Source organism: Antrostomus carolinensis, unplaced genomic scaffold, assembly GCF_000700745.2.
Source record: "Antrostomus carolinensis isolate BGI_N321 unplaced genomic scaffold, ASM70074v2 scaffold8362, whole genome shotgun sequence".
NCBI lineage: Eukaryota > Metazoa > Chordata > Aves > Caprimulgiformes > Caprimulgidae > Antrostomus > Antrostomus carolinensis.
The window spans coordinates 1-13831 of NW_010297544.1; the positions used below are offsets into that span (position 1 = coordinate 1).

Genomic DNA, 13831 nt, shown 5'->3' on the forward strand with positions numbered 1-13831 from the left:
ATGTGTGCATGGGTAGCTGCTGTGTAATCATGTGATGGCACAATGTTTAACACAGTGTTATATTGCGGTGACACATCAATATAGACAGATTTTGAAATCAGAAAGGAAAAGAAAAGTGTTTTCCCCAGTATTCATCATGATATTGTGAAGGCAGACAATCTCTTTGATACACAATAAACTTACATTTTTGAGTGTAATGTAGCTGAAAGCGTTTTTTTGTACGTTAAAATACAGCTTTTCATAAAGTGTGTGGGAAATGATGCTTTGTTTTTGCAGTCAGCTTCGTATCTATTTCATGCCAAACTCTCCAGGAGTGTCATTAATGTCTGGAGAGGAAGAGCATTTGTGAATAATTTTGATTAATGTAGCCTTGAAATGACCTTTTGAATTAATGCTATCTTAACATTCATTTTTACAGTAAGTAGTGCAAATTTAATTCCAGAATAGAAAAATATGATTAGAATAGTAGAACCAAAGAATGAAACAATTTTTTATTAAGATTTGGAAAGGATTTCCGTTCATCTGTGTGAACTATATTCATCGATAGCGTTGAAATGAGGTTTCACTTGTTCCAGCTGCTTCTTAGTCCAGGATGTTAAACAGGAAATGCTGAACATAAAGCTTCAGGTGAGATCAGCAGAGGAGGAGTCCTGCCTGTAAGCACTGCTGTGAATGTGTTGCATTAAACCCTTAGTTAGTTGTAGAAACTTAGGAAAATAAATCTGTAAAGATATTTTTCTCCTTTCTCCTGTATAGTTACTGCTCCTTGTTGGAGCTTTCAGTCTTTATGTGGTAATATAAAAAAAAAGGAAGTTATTCCTTACAGTTTTTGAACCAACTTATTTAATTTTCTTGAAGTGGATTTTTTTATATATATATATATTTTTTTTTTCCCCAATGGATTTTGACAGCACATAAATAATCTTAGTTTCAGAGCTATGGTGTTTAGGGGAAGTAGCAGAAGCTGTGTGGTTATGCATACAGAAGTTGAAATGAGGGATTCTAACTTCTGCTTTGACCTGTAATAAATATCCTCAGGGAAAATGAATTTAACAGCTATATTACAGAGTGAAAACAGCTTTCCTTGCCCTTTCACAGGACAGGCTTTAAGGTGGCCAGCCAGGGTGACACTGGTCATCCAGATCATATCTCTAGATATCTCATTTCTACTATAAGGAATTAGTTGCCCGTATCAATAGCTTGCAGTGCTGTTCTCTAAATAACCAACAAATTTGCATCTGTTTTTTTTCCTTACCTTTTTAGTTCTGTCAGTGGTGTGCTTGAAGTTTTTCTCTCTTTTTAAAAAAAAAAAAATTCATTTATCGCTTTGGCAGTATTTGTGGGCAGCATTATTGCCCAGCAGTAATTCCAGTTGTGGTTAAGCTTTTGATATTAAAATGGATTATCTATAAAATATGCATCAGGGAGTGCACCTTACTCAGAGTTTTTCTATCAATTCTGAAAAAAAAAAAAAAAAAATCAAACTTGGACATTTTTCCCCTGACAGAATTGACATGAAGAGAGGGGAAAAAACCCACTTGGTCTTAATAGCAGGTTGCATCAGGGTTCTGAGTACTAAAATACTTTATGGAGTTATTCCAGCACAGGAAATGTTTTATGAGATGTATTTAATACTTTTTTTTCTGTCACTGTATGCTTCTGGTGCATATTGTAGTGGAATATGTATAATTATCACCAAAACTTTGCAAGGGTTAGTTCTTAATGTCCTTGGTTTCCAGAGCGTAGGCCAGCGTACCAACGTCTCCATAATCAACATTTAGCAAACAGCTGAAATGTGTTAATTGGCAAAATTTGCAGTGCTATATATAAAGTAATAATGATATGATTTTAAAATAGCAAAGAAATGTTTTGACATTAAACTGGTGTTAACTTTCCACATGATGTACGTGACACGTACCATTTGAGTTTGGTCCTGCTTGCCCTCTAGACCCAATCCTGAAAATCCATATTTGTGTCAGATTCAAAGATTGCAGCTTCTAGTTTAATTTTGTAAATTAGTAGTTCATAAAATGATTCCATTAAGAATTATTTTGATATTTGATAATGGAAACAGCTCTGGGGCATCGTGTTTGGGAAGAACAGCTTCTTCTGCAGACAGCTTTACGAGCAAAATCCTTCCTGTTCCTTCCAGCACTGCCTGACCTGCCAATGTTTTGTCAGCCATCTGCACATAATCTTTGAAATACAGTTTGAAGATCATCTCTTATTTCATAGCTGGTTCAAACTATAACTTATCAAGAAAAGAGACGATTTGTTTATTGTCCTATGGAGGATATACAATGAAAACTTTAAAGAATCACTTTTCTGTAGAATCTATAGCCTGGGTTTTGTTATCTTAGCTTTAGGTTATCAAAGTGGGAATTGATACCGTGGTGTATCTTACTCTGCCTGCAAGAGTTGATACACATCGTGACTATTTAGATGAAGAAATGCTAGAAAAGTCCTTGAATAAAATGCTGTACTGATCATGTGCTGCTGAGACTCTCCAACCTCAATTTGCACTTGGGCTTAATTCCAACACTGTTAATGTGAGCTACATAAGCCAGTAAAGTGATGTAATGTAAAAGAGATTTAACCCTATAGATATTAGCCTCCTCTGAAAGAAACATTTCTGTTAAATCATTTCAGCCTTATTTATTAAGTTTGCTGGCTAATTATTGAAATGAGGACAAGCTCAGAAGTCCAAGGTTATATCTAAACCCCAGTGTTTTTCTGTCGAGTGCAGGAAGGAAATGCTGCTCAGCTGTCAGTGCGCTGGGGCTTGCAGTAGCCGATCAACACGGAGCGTGTAGGAAGATGGAGGCAGTGCAGGCTGCTGTGATTAAATCACTTCACATCAGTAGTGCTTGTTATGAGGCAAGAAAGGCAGGAGACCAGCATGGCTGAGTAAGGACCTTCTGGTCAAACAAAGGTGCAAGGAAATGCAGACAGTGGAACCAGGGACATGTATCCTGGGAGGAACATAAGGACGCTGCCTGGATGTGTGGGGTTGGGATCAGGAAGGGTAAGGCACAGTTGGAACTGGGATTGGCAAGGGATGTGAAGGATAACAAGGAGGGCTTCTAGAGGTACATTGGTCAGAAAAAGAAGATTAAAGAAAATGTCCTTCTCTTTACCTCATAAATAAGAGGAGAACTAGTGATGTGGTGAAGGCTGAGCTACTCAACAATTTTTTTTACATCAGTTTTCACTGGTAGTCACTCTTCCCGTATCTCTCAAGTCCCTGAACATCAAGGTGGGAACTGGGGGAACAAAGTCCTTCATGTCATAAGAGAAGATCAGGTTTGAGACCACTCGAGGAACCTGAACATACACAAGTCCATGGGACCCAACGAGATGCATCGCGGGGTCCTGAGGGAGTTGGCTGACGTAGTTGCTGAGGCACTCTCCATCTTACTTTCAAAGTTGTGGTAGTGAGGTGAAGTCCCCAGTGACTGGAGAAAAGGGAATAAGGCTCTGGGGAGACCTTGCAGTACTTAAAGGGAATCTTTATAAGAAAGACTTTTTATCAGGGCCTGTAGTGACAGGACAAGGGGCAATGCTTATAAACTGGAAAAAGGTGGATTTAGCTTGGATAGAAGGAAGGAATTTCTTACAATGAGGGTGCTGAGACCCTGGAACAGGTTGCCCAGAGAAGTTGTGGCTGCACCAGCACTGGAAGTGTTCAAAGGCAGACTGGACAGGACCCCATCCTTTATTTTGGAGGTTTTGTGAACATGTATTTAATGCATTAGTTTGTCATCAGTAGGGTTTTTTTTTTTTTAAATCTCAAGGATTTGTTTCAAAGTGAAAGTGAATATTGTAAATGTGTTCATTTAAAAAGAAATAAACTCATTTTTCTGCAAATCTCTATATAATTGCCTTCTAGTTCTCAGTGACACATTTTCAGTGTTGTTGAAATTTTTGAATTTGAACAGAAAAATGATTTGCCTGCTGGCTTAAACTAAAAAAAAAAAAAAAAAGAAAAGAAAAAAGTGATTGAACAAATACTCTGTGGAAACTGAAAATTTTAAACTTCTTTTTTCTTTTTTTTCTGTCTTCCATCTGTTGGGAAAGTTATTCTCATGCAATTACATCATTTAAACTTTACAGAAGGAATTATTGCAAATGATTCCTGTGTGATTCTGCTTTTGGTTGCCAGTATTGCATTCTCTTTCTCTGTTGCTTCACGTGCCTGCTCAGTGTGATGTCTGATGTCATCTATTGATGACAGTAGAAATGTGTCTATAGGCGTTGGGTGGCCAATGGGGTTAGTGAATTGTGTTAACAAAATAATATAGATTCTTAAATTGTGAAAAAACATTTTGTTTACATGAATTCCCAAGAAAAAGGAAATGCTATAAAATGAGAATCAGCCAATAGAGGAAAGAATAGTCATCCTTATCCCCCGATTTATATACTCCACCTGACACAACTGCTCTGTGCCACTTTTCTAATCCATGTTGTAATAACAAAGTGAAAAATGAGATCAGATCCCTTCCATTTTAGCCACTCAATCTTGTGTCACATGGTTAATATTGATGAGTTTATATTGCCTGTAGTTCATTGGTAGGGTTGTAAATAAAGACAGAGAACAAATGTCCCAGTATGTTCATTTTGTTTTCAGAACCTGTGATCATGATGCCTGTAGCATGGTGTTGCTTTCTGCCAATGGTATGGATTTACACCATCCTGGAACTGTAGATTTCAATGAAACGTGTTTTTGTCAGTGTTTAGAAAGGGAAATATTACACTTTCTAATTTGAATTGTTGGCCACAGAATTTCTGTTGTTGTATTAACTACCTAAGACCATAAATCATTAAACTGAAGACATTGAACTCTGTCTGATGGATATTTTCTTTGTAGGCTACAGAAAGTGAGATGGGAGACGTTGATTTAACAGGTCTTCCAGAAGCACCTGTAGACTCTGAAGATGAAGAAGAAGAAGAGGATGAAGATATTGACAGAACTTCAGATCCACTTCTAGGGCGAGATGTTGTACGAGAGTGCCTTGAGAAAGAGCCTGCAGATAAAACTGATGATGATATTGGTAAGGAGGAAAAAAAACCCCATCTTTATGTAAAACTTTATTAATAACAGCTGTAAGAGAAGCATATCTGAAAACTGTTTCATGAGTCAGTTACGTGTATATCCTCATAATTATGGAGGATGCCTTCCAGAAATCACTTGCTCTAGTGGTCCTGTTAATTGATTGATATCTCCTCTTAGTGTCTGAGAGAGTATTTGTTCTGAGAAACTAAGTATTTTAGAAATCAGTCTTTGAGATGCTTAAGATGTTAAGTGTTACAGTCATTGTATGTGTTGGTAGAAGGGAGGGATAGGTAGCAAGGTAATTTTGACTGCCTGAATCTGTCAAATGAGTTTTAAATGTCGAAGAGAATTTCCTATTACTGCAGTTTAATTTATGTAATTGTAAACTGAAAAACATTTAAGGTTAAAATAATTTACTGCAGTGTTTAACTAGGAATTGGCATTAGTTTAACAGTAAAATTTATGTTGTGCTATACTTCAGATTACTCCTCTAAACACTGGAAAATCATTTCATGCTCCTATCAAGTTTTTGATTACTGTACTGTAAGGGTATTTTTAATTTTTCTAAATGTTGAAGCTGAAATGCTTTTAACTTCAGCCAGGTTGCTGCCATAAGGGTCAATCAGAACGTGATTGAGACAGCAGAGCAGAGTTCTGGTTGGTGACAAAATGCGTAGTGGGCTCATTTAGCCACCAACACCATTGTAATACCACTGCTGAGCAATTTTTCAATGAATTAACTGAGATTTAATGTACCTTTGGAGGGTAAGGTATCTAAGGAACCCTTGGGCCTTGCAGTCTTCATGCCAATGTTTCCTTTGTCTAACAGAGCAATTATTAGAATTCATGCATCAACTGCCTGCCTTTGCAAACATGACTATGTCTGTGAGAAGAGAACTTTGCTCAGTGATGATATTTGAAGTAGTAGAGCAAGCAGGAGCCATCATACTTGAAGACGGCCAAGAAGTAAGTTACTGGTTGCAACACAATTGGAGTGCGTTAGGCAGTAGGTTAGCAGGGGCATCTGGGGGCAAGGGGCTGTCTCCCATATCTGCAGCTCTCCCACATCTGAAAGTTTGAGAATTCTTCTCTCACTGTGACCCGTACCCAAAATCCCCAAACCTTAGCCCATCCCTTCCTGTGTATTACTGTCTTGTTCAAGACTTAAATACAGCCAAGTATAGACATAAAACAGCTTTCAGGAAGTTGTTACCAGGTAAGTGTTATCTCTCTTCTTATAATGTAGTTTTTGAAAGTACCAGCATGGTATTTTCATACCAACAAGAGGTATCCTTGCCCAACAACTTAGCCATTATAACATAAATGTCTAAATGAGGAGCAGTTTCCATACACATTCAGTGGGAGGAGAAAGATGTTTAAATTAATCACTGGTCAGGCTCCCAACATATGTTCTCCAAATCACTATTTTGAAATCATAGAATCTTAGAATGGTTTGGGTTGGAAGGGACCAAATCCAACCCAAATCTCTCACTGTCCTTGGATCAAGACACCTGGAATGGCCATAGCAGATCATCATCCCCCCGAGAGGACTGGGAAAACTCCTCTCTGCTAGTGACCAATTGGATACGCAGGAGAAGAGTGTTCATTCTCACTAAATGGTATAAATATATTGTAGCAATTAGGCCACTGATTAAGAAATCTTTTCATCACTATTCCTCCCTACTGAATTAGTTCTGAAATGAATGAAGAATGCTGGAAAGCATTCTTGTTTCAGTCACCTTTGTCGCTTGCCTTGCAGCGCCCGTTTTTTGTTGAATTAAATGTTGCAAAACTGTGGTGACAACAAACTGGAGACTGCAAGAATAAGCCTTTCTGAGATAAGAGCACTGGAACATCTTGTAGAAGTTATTGAATTAGCTTCACTTCTTACATTTGTTTTTTACTTCCTCTAGCTCGATTCTTGGTATGTTATTTTAAATGGCACAGTGGAAATCAGTTATCCTGATGGGAAGAGTGAAAGTCTCTGTATGGGAAATAGCTTTGGGATTACTCCCTCCTTGGACAAACAGTACATGAATGGAGTGGTCAGAACCAAGGTAGATGATTGTCAGGTAAGATTACAGTTCTTTACAACTACTTCCTATTTTTAAGCATCTAATAAAAGAAACCAGACTACTTTCATCTTAAGGCATGATATTTATTCCAGGAGCAGAAAAAAGGAGGTTGTTATTTTGTTGGTCAAGGGCTCTGCTGGTGTTGGGTTAGCTGTACACTTTTTAGTATCTGGGATTTATTCCACACTGCTGTTGTGTGAGAAACAGGAACTTCTGCCTTGTGCTGAAAAATAAGCTTAGTTCCCCCCAGGTCATGCTGTGTGTGTGACTGACGTGCAGTAAAACCAGATAAATAGAAAATACCCATTTCTATTTCTTACAGGCTTTGTCCTCTCTATGTTTAGCCCATTCAGGCAACCTTTGGGAGATGTAAGAAAGTGACCAATTCTGTTAGTCTTCAGTTTCTAACTGTCTCTCTTGTGTAGCTGGGCAGAACAGAGTGGGGTTGGTATCAAATGTTGTGCTATGATTGTGTCAGAGCAGCCCAGAGATGGGGATACATTCGTGTTTTGGATATTTATTAACGATCTTGTGTTGTTTGGGGGAAGTTTGTGTGTATAGCCCAGCAAGACTACTGGAGGATTCTGAACCATGTGGAAAAAAACACTCATAAAGTAGAGGAAGAAGGAGAAATTGTTATGGTCAAGGAGCACAGAGAGCTGGATCGCAGTGGAACCAGAAAAGGACACATAGTTATCAAGGTGATTTTTTTTAATATTTTCCATTAATCCATTAAACCTTTATTTATTAGTAAAGAAATACAATTTTGATTTGAATCTAGAACACACCCTCAGTTTTGTCTGTCTCAACTCAAAAAAAATTAAGAAAAGGATTGGAAGATTGGAAGGAATTTATATTATTTTTCAAATTTACTTCCATCTGTCTTTTTAATAAAGTTAGACCTCTCCAGCATATCTGTTGGGTTTTGTATTGGCAGCACCCTTTGTGCATCTTTATGTATGGACCTGTTGGTTTTTTTTAATCTGGAAGAGGAACTTGAACTCTATTAAAAATAAAAGTAAGGGAAGTTACTAATTGTTTTAGCCAGGTATTACCTTTGGGCTGAGAGAAGCATGAAGGTTTAATTTAAACATGTTAGTGTGTTTTCTCTTGAGTTTCCCATAACTGAAATTGGAAAAGGGAGGATACTGTTCACATGGTTTTATGTTAAGATGCTCTCTAGAGAGGCAGTGATGAGAGATACCAGTTATTTTCTGCATTTAACTTTGAAGGCAACACCTGAGCGACTCATCATGCACTTAATAGAAGAACATTCTATTGTGGATCCAACCTACATCGAAGATTTCCTTTTAACATACAGAACATTTCTAACGAGCCCCCTGGAAGTTGGAAATAAACTCTTGGAATGGTTCACAGTGGACAGCCTGAGGGATAAGGTTGGTTTGAGTGTGAGAGAGAAGTATTTCTGGTGAAAACGTCTCCAGATTGATTCCTTTTTGTATTGCTGATAATCTGGGATTATGCTTCAGGTGTTTTATATGAACTAAAGCAAAATATTTTTCATCAGTGTCAAGAAAGGATTCTCCAGTGTGTTGTAGGCGTATAGTGTACTGTCCTAAATTAGGTATGACACTGCTTCTCTTTTGCAGAATGATAAATAGAAAATAAATGCTTTCTATTTAATTTAAAGATGTAAATGCCAGTGACAGAACGTTTTTCACCAGAAATGCAGGGAAATTGTGTTGGTGATCTCTTGGACATACCATACATCTTTATTTTCACAACAGCATTGTGCTTTGTCTTCCAGAATTTTCTACTGTAGAGCTTTTCAGTGCATTGAGCACCTTTTGTTTGAGAGGCTTATTACTGACTCTGTACTTAAAATAAACTCCGCTCAAGGCAGGTGCAGTTGATACAAATGCTGCCGTAAATAGAACGAGGTTCAACTCTGTGTAACTGAATGCACATACACATGAAAAATGTTCATGGTCTGGAACTTGTATCCATGTCCAATTTGTTGAAAATTATGGCAGTAAAATTCTTAGCCAGCAGTTTTATGTGTTGGAGCTTTGAGCTGAAGGAAACCCAACAGACTATCCAAACACTGTATTCTTATAATTTTTTTGCGTTGGAAATTGTCTGGAAGCTTTTGCTGTGGTTTCTGCTTCTCTTCTTACCTTTTCCATGCTGTTCATTTTGGCAACTACTATTATTTTTTATATATATATATTTTTTTTTTTATTATTTTTTTTTTAAGAAAAAGAAAGTAAAAGAAAACTGCTTCAGCAAATAAAAGAGCAAATTGTTTGTTTTTTAGAAGAGGAACTGCTATGGACTTATCTTTTTTTTTTTTTAAAAAAAAACATGGATGGAAAAAATAATTGTCAGACTGACTTTATCATGAGTGGTGGTAACTCTGTAGCACATACAAAAGCAACCTGAAGATTTAACTAAAAGTTCTTAGAAAGCTTTTTATTATCATGACATACCTCCTAGAACTTTCTTTAAGGAGACCACTGGGATACTTGAAAAAGATAAGTTAAGACCATAGTGAGAGTTAACTGGAGATGGATTTGTGTACCACTAAGTACTGGGTGATGTAGCCAATAAGATACAAAAAAGTTTGGATTTTTGATTTTTCATTTGTTTCCTCAAATAAAGGAGAAGATGATTTCAAGTGTAAATGTCTTCTGCTGTCTTTGTTAGCAGATGCAGTAATCTATCATGTGTTATTCTGCCATCTTCTTGTATTTTTCTTTGCTTATAGATTAAAGCCTATGGGAGAAGAATCATAGATACCTGTATAGATATATATTTATTTATTATTTTTTTTCCACAGGTTACCAGAGTGGTCTTACTGTGGGTGAACAATCATTTTAATGACTTTGAAGGAGATCCTGCTATGACTCGATTTCTGGAAGAATTTGAAAAGAATTTGGAAGATGCGGTAGGTGCAAAAAAAAAAAAATGACTATCATATTTTCTAATATAATATATTTTCATTTTCCACTGTGTTACCAGTGACTAACACATTGTAGTCTGTAGGTTTAACAGTCAATAGATGGCTTTTAATATGGATTTATTCTTAAATATATACATTTAGATATGAACCCATATAAAATAGTACATATGTCACTCATTTATGTGTTTCTGCATTGCTGCAAAAGAGGACAAGGTTTATTTAGTAAGATTTGGATATGTGGCATCATAAGCCCTTTTTCTGGCACTTTGCTTTTTTTTTTTCACAACTGTTTTTCCATTTCTAGTTAAAGAAACATTGCACTCCTATTTTCTGTCTTCTGTGTTTCAGAAAATGAAAGGACATCTCAGATTGCTGAATATTGCCTGTGCTGCCAAAGCGAAATGGAGACAAATCACCCTGCAAAAACCTTCTAGAGATTCACCACTGTTTTTCAGCCTCCTTGGAGGAAGCGACAAGGGTTTTGGTATTTTTGTAGAGACTGTGGAAGTGGGGAGTAAAGCAGCAGAAGCTGGACTCAAGCGTGGTGATCAGGTAAAAAAAATGAAGTTAATTTAAAATATTAATCTCTTATTTTATTTAAAAAAAACCAACCCAAAACTCTGATTCAACCAACTGTAGTGTTCCCACCAAAAAGATTATGCTGTTTACTGAAAACAACTGGTATTCTACAGTTCAGCTTCAGGTTCCATGTGTTAAATGGGTTTCTATTGAATAGTATTCAAAATATTTAAAATACTTAAAATACAATTATAAATTATATAAAATAAAATGTTTAAAATAAAATATTTCAAAAACAGAATGGGAAAAGAAAGTAAATTGTGGTTATTTTAAGAAACTTCCTGATCAGAGATATGGTTAAGTTGAAGCCATTGGATTGTTCTGTTGAATTAATTCCCAATTGCACGAATATCATGTTATCAGAGAAAATAGATTTGATCAAAGCATTTGTCAGGTAGAAAAGGAGGTCCAGGCATAACTTGACTGACGTGATGAAAATAGTTATTTTATAGGGAATGTTTTCATTCTACAACTGCTGTAAAGATGATATGATAACTTCTGGAAAGTTCTTCCTGTGCCTGTATTATCCCCTTTGTATTTGTAAGTCTGTCGTAGTCATTCTTCTAATAGACTAATTTTTATTTCTTTTTAAAGATAATGGAAGTAAATGGACAGAATTTTGAGAACATTACCTTTGTAAAAGCTCTGGAAATCTTAAGGAACAACACTCATCTCTCCATCACTGTAAAAACAAACATTTTCGGTGAGTAGACTTTATATATGATTTATTTTTGTGGATGTGAAGAAAAACTTACAGTCTTTCTGGCTTTTGAAGTGCAATCAGATTCCATCTTTTTTCCTCAACTTGCTCTAGGATGAAAAGTTGTGCAGAAATCCCTGTGTTGTGCCTCCATTTGCTCAGATAAGTTCTTGTTGCCAAGGGCTGCACGTTAAGTGGCACAAAGCCAGCATAGCCAGCTCTTTACTCCCCGAGAAATCCTCAAATGACTGTTTAAGCAGCTTTAGTGTCCCTTCATGCGATACAGCTCAAACACAGCCAAAGGAGCTGGGCCAAAAGATTTTTGCCAAGAAACAGCAAAAATGTCAAACTGGGCTTTTGTAAAACTTTTTTTATAATGGCTGTAGGAGCGATAGGGTAAATTGCCTTTGTATCTGACATTGAAAGGGGAATATAAGAAGTGATATGACATATAAATGTTGACTTTTAATTGTCAACGTGAATATAAACACATAAATACCTCTTCAAAATCTCAGTCAAACCATCTGTTCTGTTTCCATAATCCTGTTCAGGCAACAGAAGAACTGTAGCTACAGAAAGAACGAGACTGTGCACAAGACAGCTCCTTCCTCTGCAGTTGTAGCTGAGACCTCCTGATGGTTTCCTTTTCTTACTTGCTTCCTCCACTTACCTGCCCTTGTTCACTATCCGTTTTATTTTCGATTATTATTTTCTGTTTATCACTATGCAGGTAAAAAGTTTCAAGATCCTAGCAGTTGCTTATTAGCATAATTCCAAAATAGCATAAAATAACCACAGTAAGCAGTGGTCCAAATGTGAAATAACATAAAATAAAGCATAACTGTAACTTGAAGCAGTGATGGATGTTTCATTTGTATTATAATTGTAAGCACTGTACGTTTACGAGTGGATTTTAATCTATTCTCTCCCTACTAGCTGATAGAATTTCAAGGTGATTTCTCTGATAAATTTTAATGAATTCATGTCTTGAAGCTTTTTTTCAACATTGGTACTTATTATCCTGTCTTTTTAGCTGAGTACTAAGTGCTTGGTGCTGACAATGAGCAATTCCTGTTCATATATTTGAATCTATACTGTGAAGGCTTGTAGCCTTAAATTTTATTACCTCATAGAAGTAGGCAATTTGACTGGGACCTTCTGTACAGAAGGTCCTGGTTGCCTTACTCACAGGGACAATCTGAGAAATTTGCTCTTCAATTCTCCCACTAGCAGCATGTTTTTGACAGAAAATACTGAATTTCTGACTTGAGTGATTTAAGAAGATTTAAAAGGATTTTTAAGATTTTTTGTTTGTTTGTTTTTTAATTATTTGTATTGATAAACAAATTTGGCCAATTAATTTTTGCCTTTTACACGTGGGAAGAAACACAAAGAACATAAACACTGTCATTTCCATAGAATTATATCTTTGGATATGTCAGTATTGGTAATAGACTGACTTAGTTTGGTAAAGGAAATAGGAGATTTGATGCAGCTTCTGTTCAGTAGTGTTACTGGAAGCAAATAAAGACAGTTTTGGGAAATACCATTCTGTTTTACAGTTATTCTTGAGGAAGCATCTGCACTCCATTACCTAAAAGACCCAGACAAAAAAGTCAATACTTATATAAAACTGATGGCCATGAACTCAATGTTTCCTTATCTGTCTGGTAAGGGTTGACTAGGTCTGTTACATTTGCTACAATATGTGCTAATTTCAAAAGTAATTAGGAGAACTCTTGCTATGCATAAGGTTTGATCATTTTTGTTGAACTTTTAGGGTTTACTCCTTCTGTCAAGATAATTACAAGTAAAACTCAAATGGGAAAAGCCCCACACCCTTAGAATCAAAATTAAGATGTAATACATTACCTGGTTTGTAACTCCTTGATTTACTTTTTCTGCAGGAATATGGGAAGCAAAAGGGTTTGAGGGGGAAGAAGAATTCGCTGGGAAGTTTTAAGTGTGCAAAGGTGAATCACAGGGATTGTATCTTCTCTTACAGTGTTTAAGGAGCTGCTCTGCAGGATAGGACAAGAGAAGAACGGTATTCCACATATTCCAAAAATTGCAGAAAAGAAAAACAACCGTTATTCCATCCCAGATATGCCTGGAGATGTGGAACAGATGTTTCCCCGTGAAAAAGGAAACAAGAAAATGAAAGCAAACACTGTATCTGGTGGGAGAAACAGAATCAGGAAAATTTTAGACAAGACCCGATTCAGCATCTTGCCTCCAAAACTGTTCAGGTTTGTCACACTCTTCTGGTCAAACAGTAATCATTCCTTATTAAGTTGTGATGCTTTAATTGCTTATTATCTTCAGTGATTATGTCTATGTTGCTTATGTTTTTTTGAAAAATGCAGCAAATCTGACCCATAAATGCAGAACAAGACCAAAATACTCTTTCTTTCCCAGTGATTGCGTTCAAATATGCTTTTCCTCTGTCTTTTTTTTTTTTGAAAGCCTGTCTACAACATGTAATTAAAACATCCGAGTGC

General features: G+C 36.4%; 1 protein-coding gene across 1 annotated transcript in view; it reads left to right on the forward strand.

Annotated features, from left to right (window-relative positions):
- Positions 1-4867: 4867 nt before the first annotated feature.
- The window catches only part of RAPGEF6 (Rap guanine nucleotide exchange factor 6), a gene marked incomplete at both ends in the record, with an annotated part of 37778 nt that continues 28814 nt past the window's right edge, over positions 4868-13831 (forward strand). The window contains 9 exons of the mRNA XM_010162160.2: positions 4868-5051; positions 5883-6019; positions 6967-7125; positions 7677-7829; positions 8361-8525; positions 9929-10036; positions 10400-10603; positions 11225-11333; positions 13336-13579. Coding sequence (XP_010160462.2) covers positions 4868-5051; positions 5883-6019; positions 6967-7125; positions 7677-7829; positions 8361-8525; positions 9929-10036; positions 10400-10603; positions 11225-11333; positions 13336-13579 — 1463 coding nt within the window. The remainder of the gene's footprint in view (positions 5052-5882; positions 6020-6966; positions 7126-7676; positions 7830-8360; positions 8526-9928; positions 10037-10399; positions 10604-11224; positions 11334-13335; positions 13580-13831) is intronic.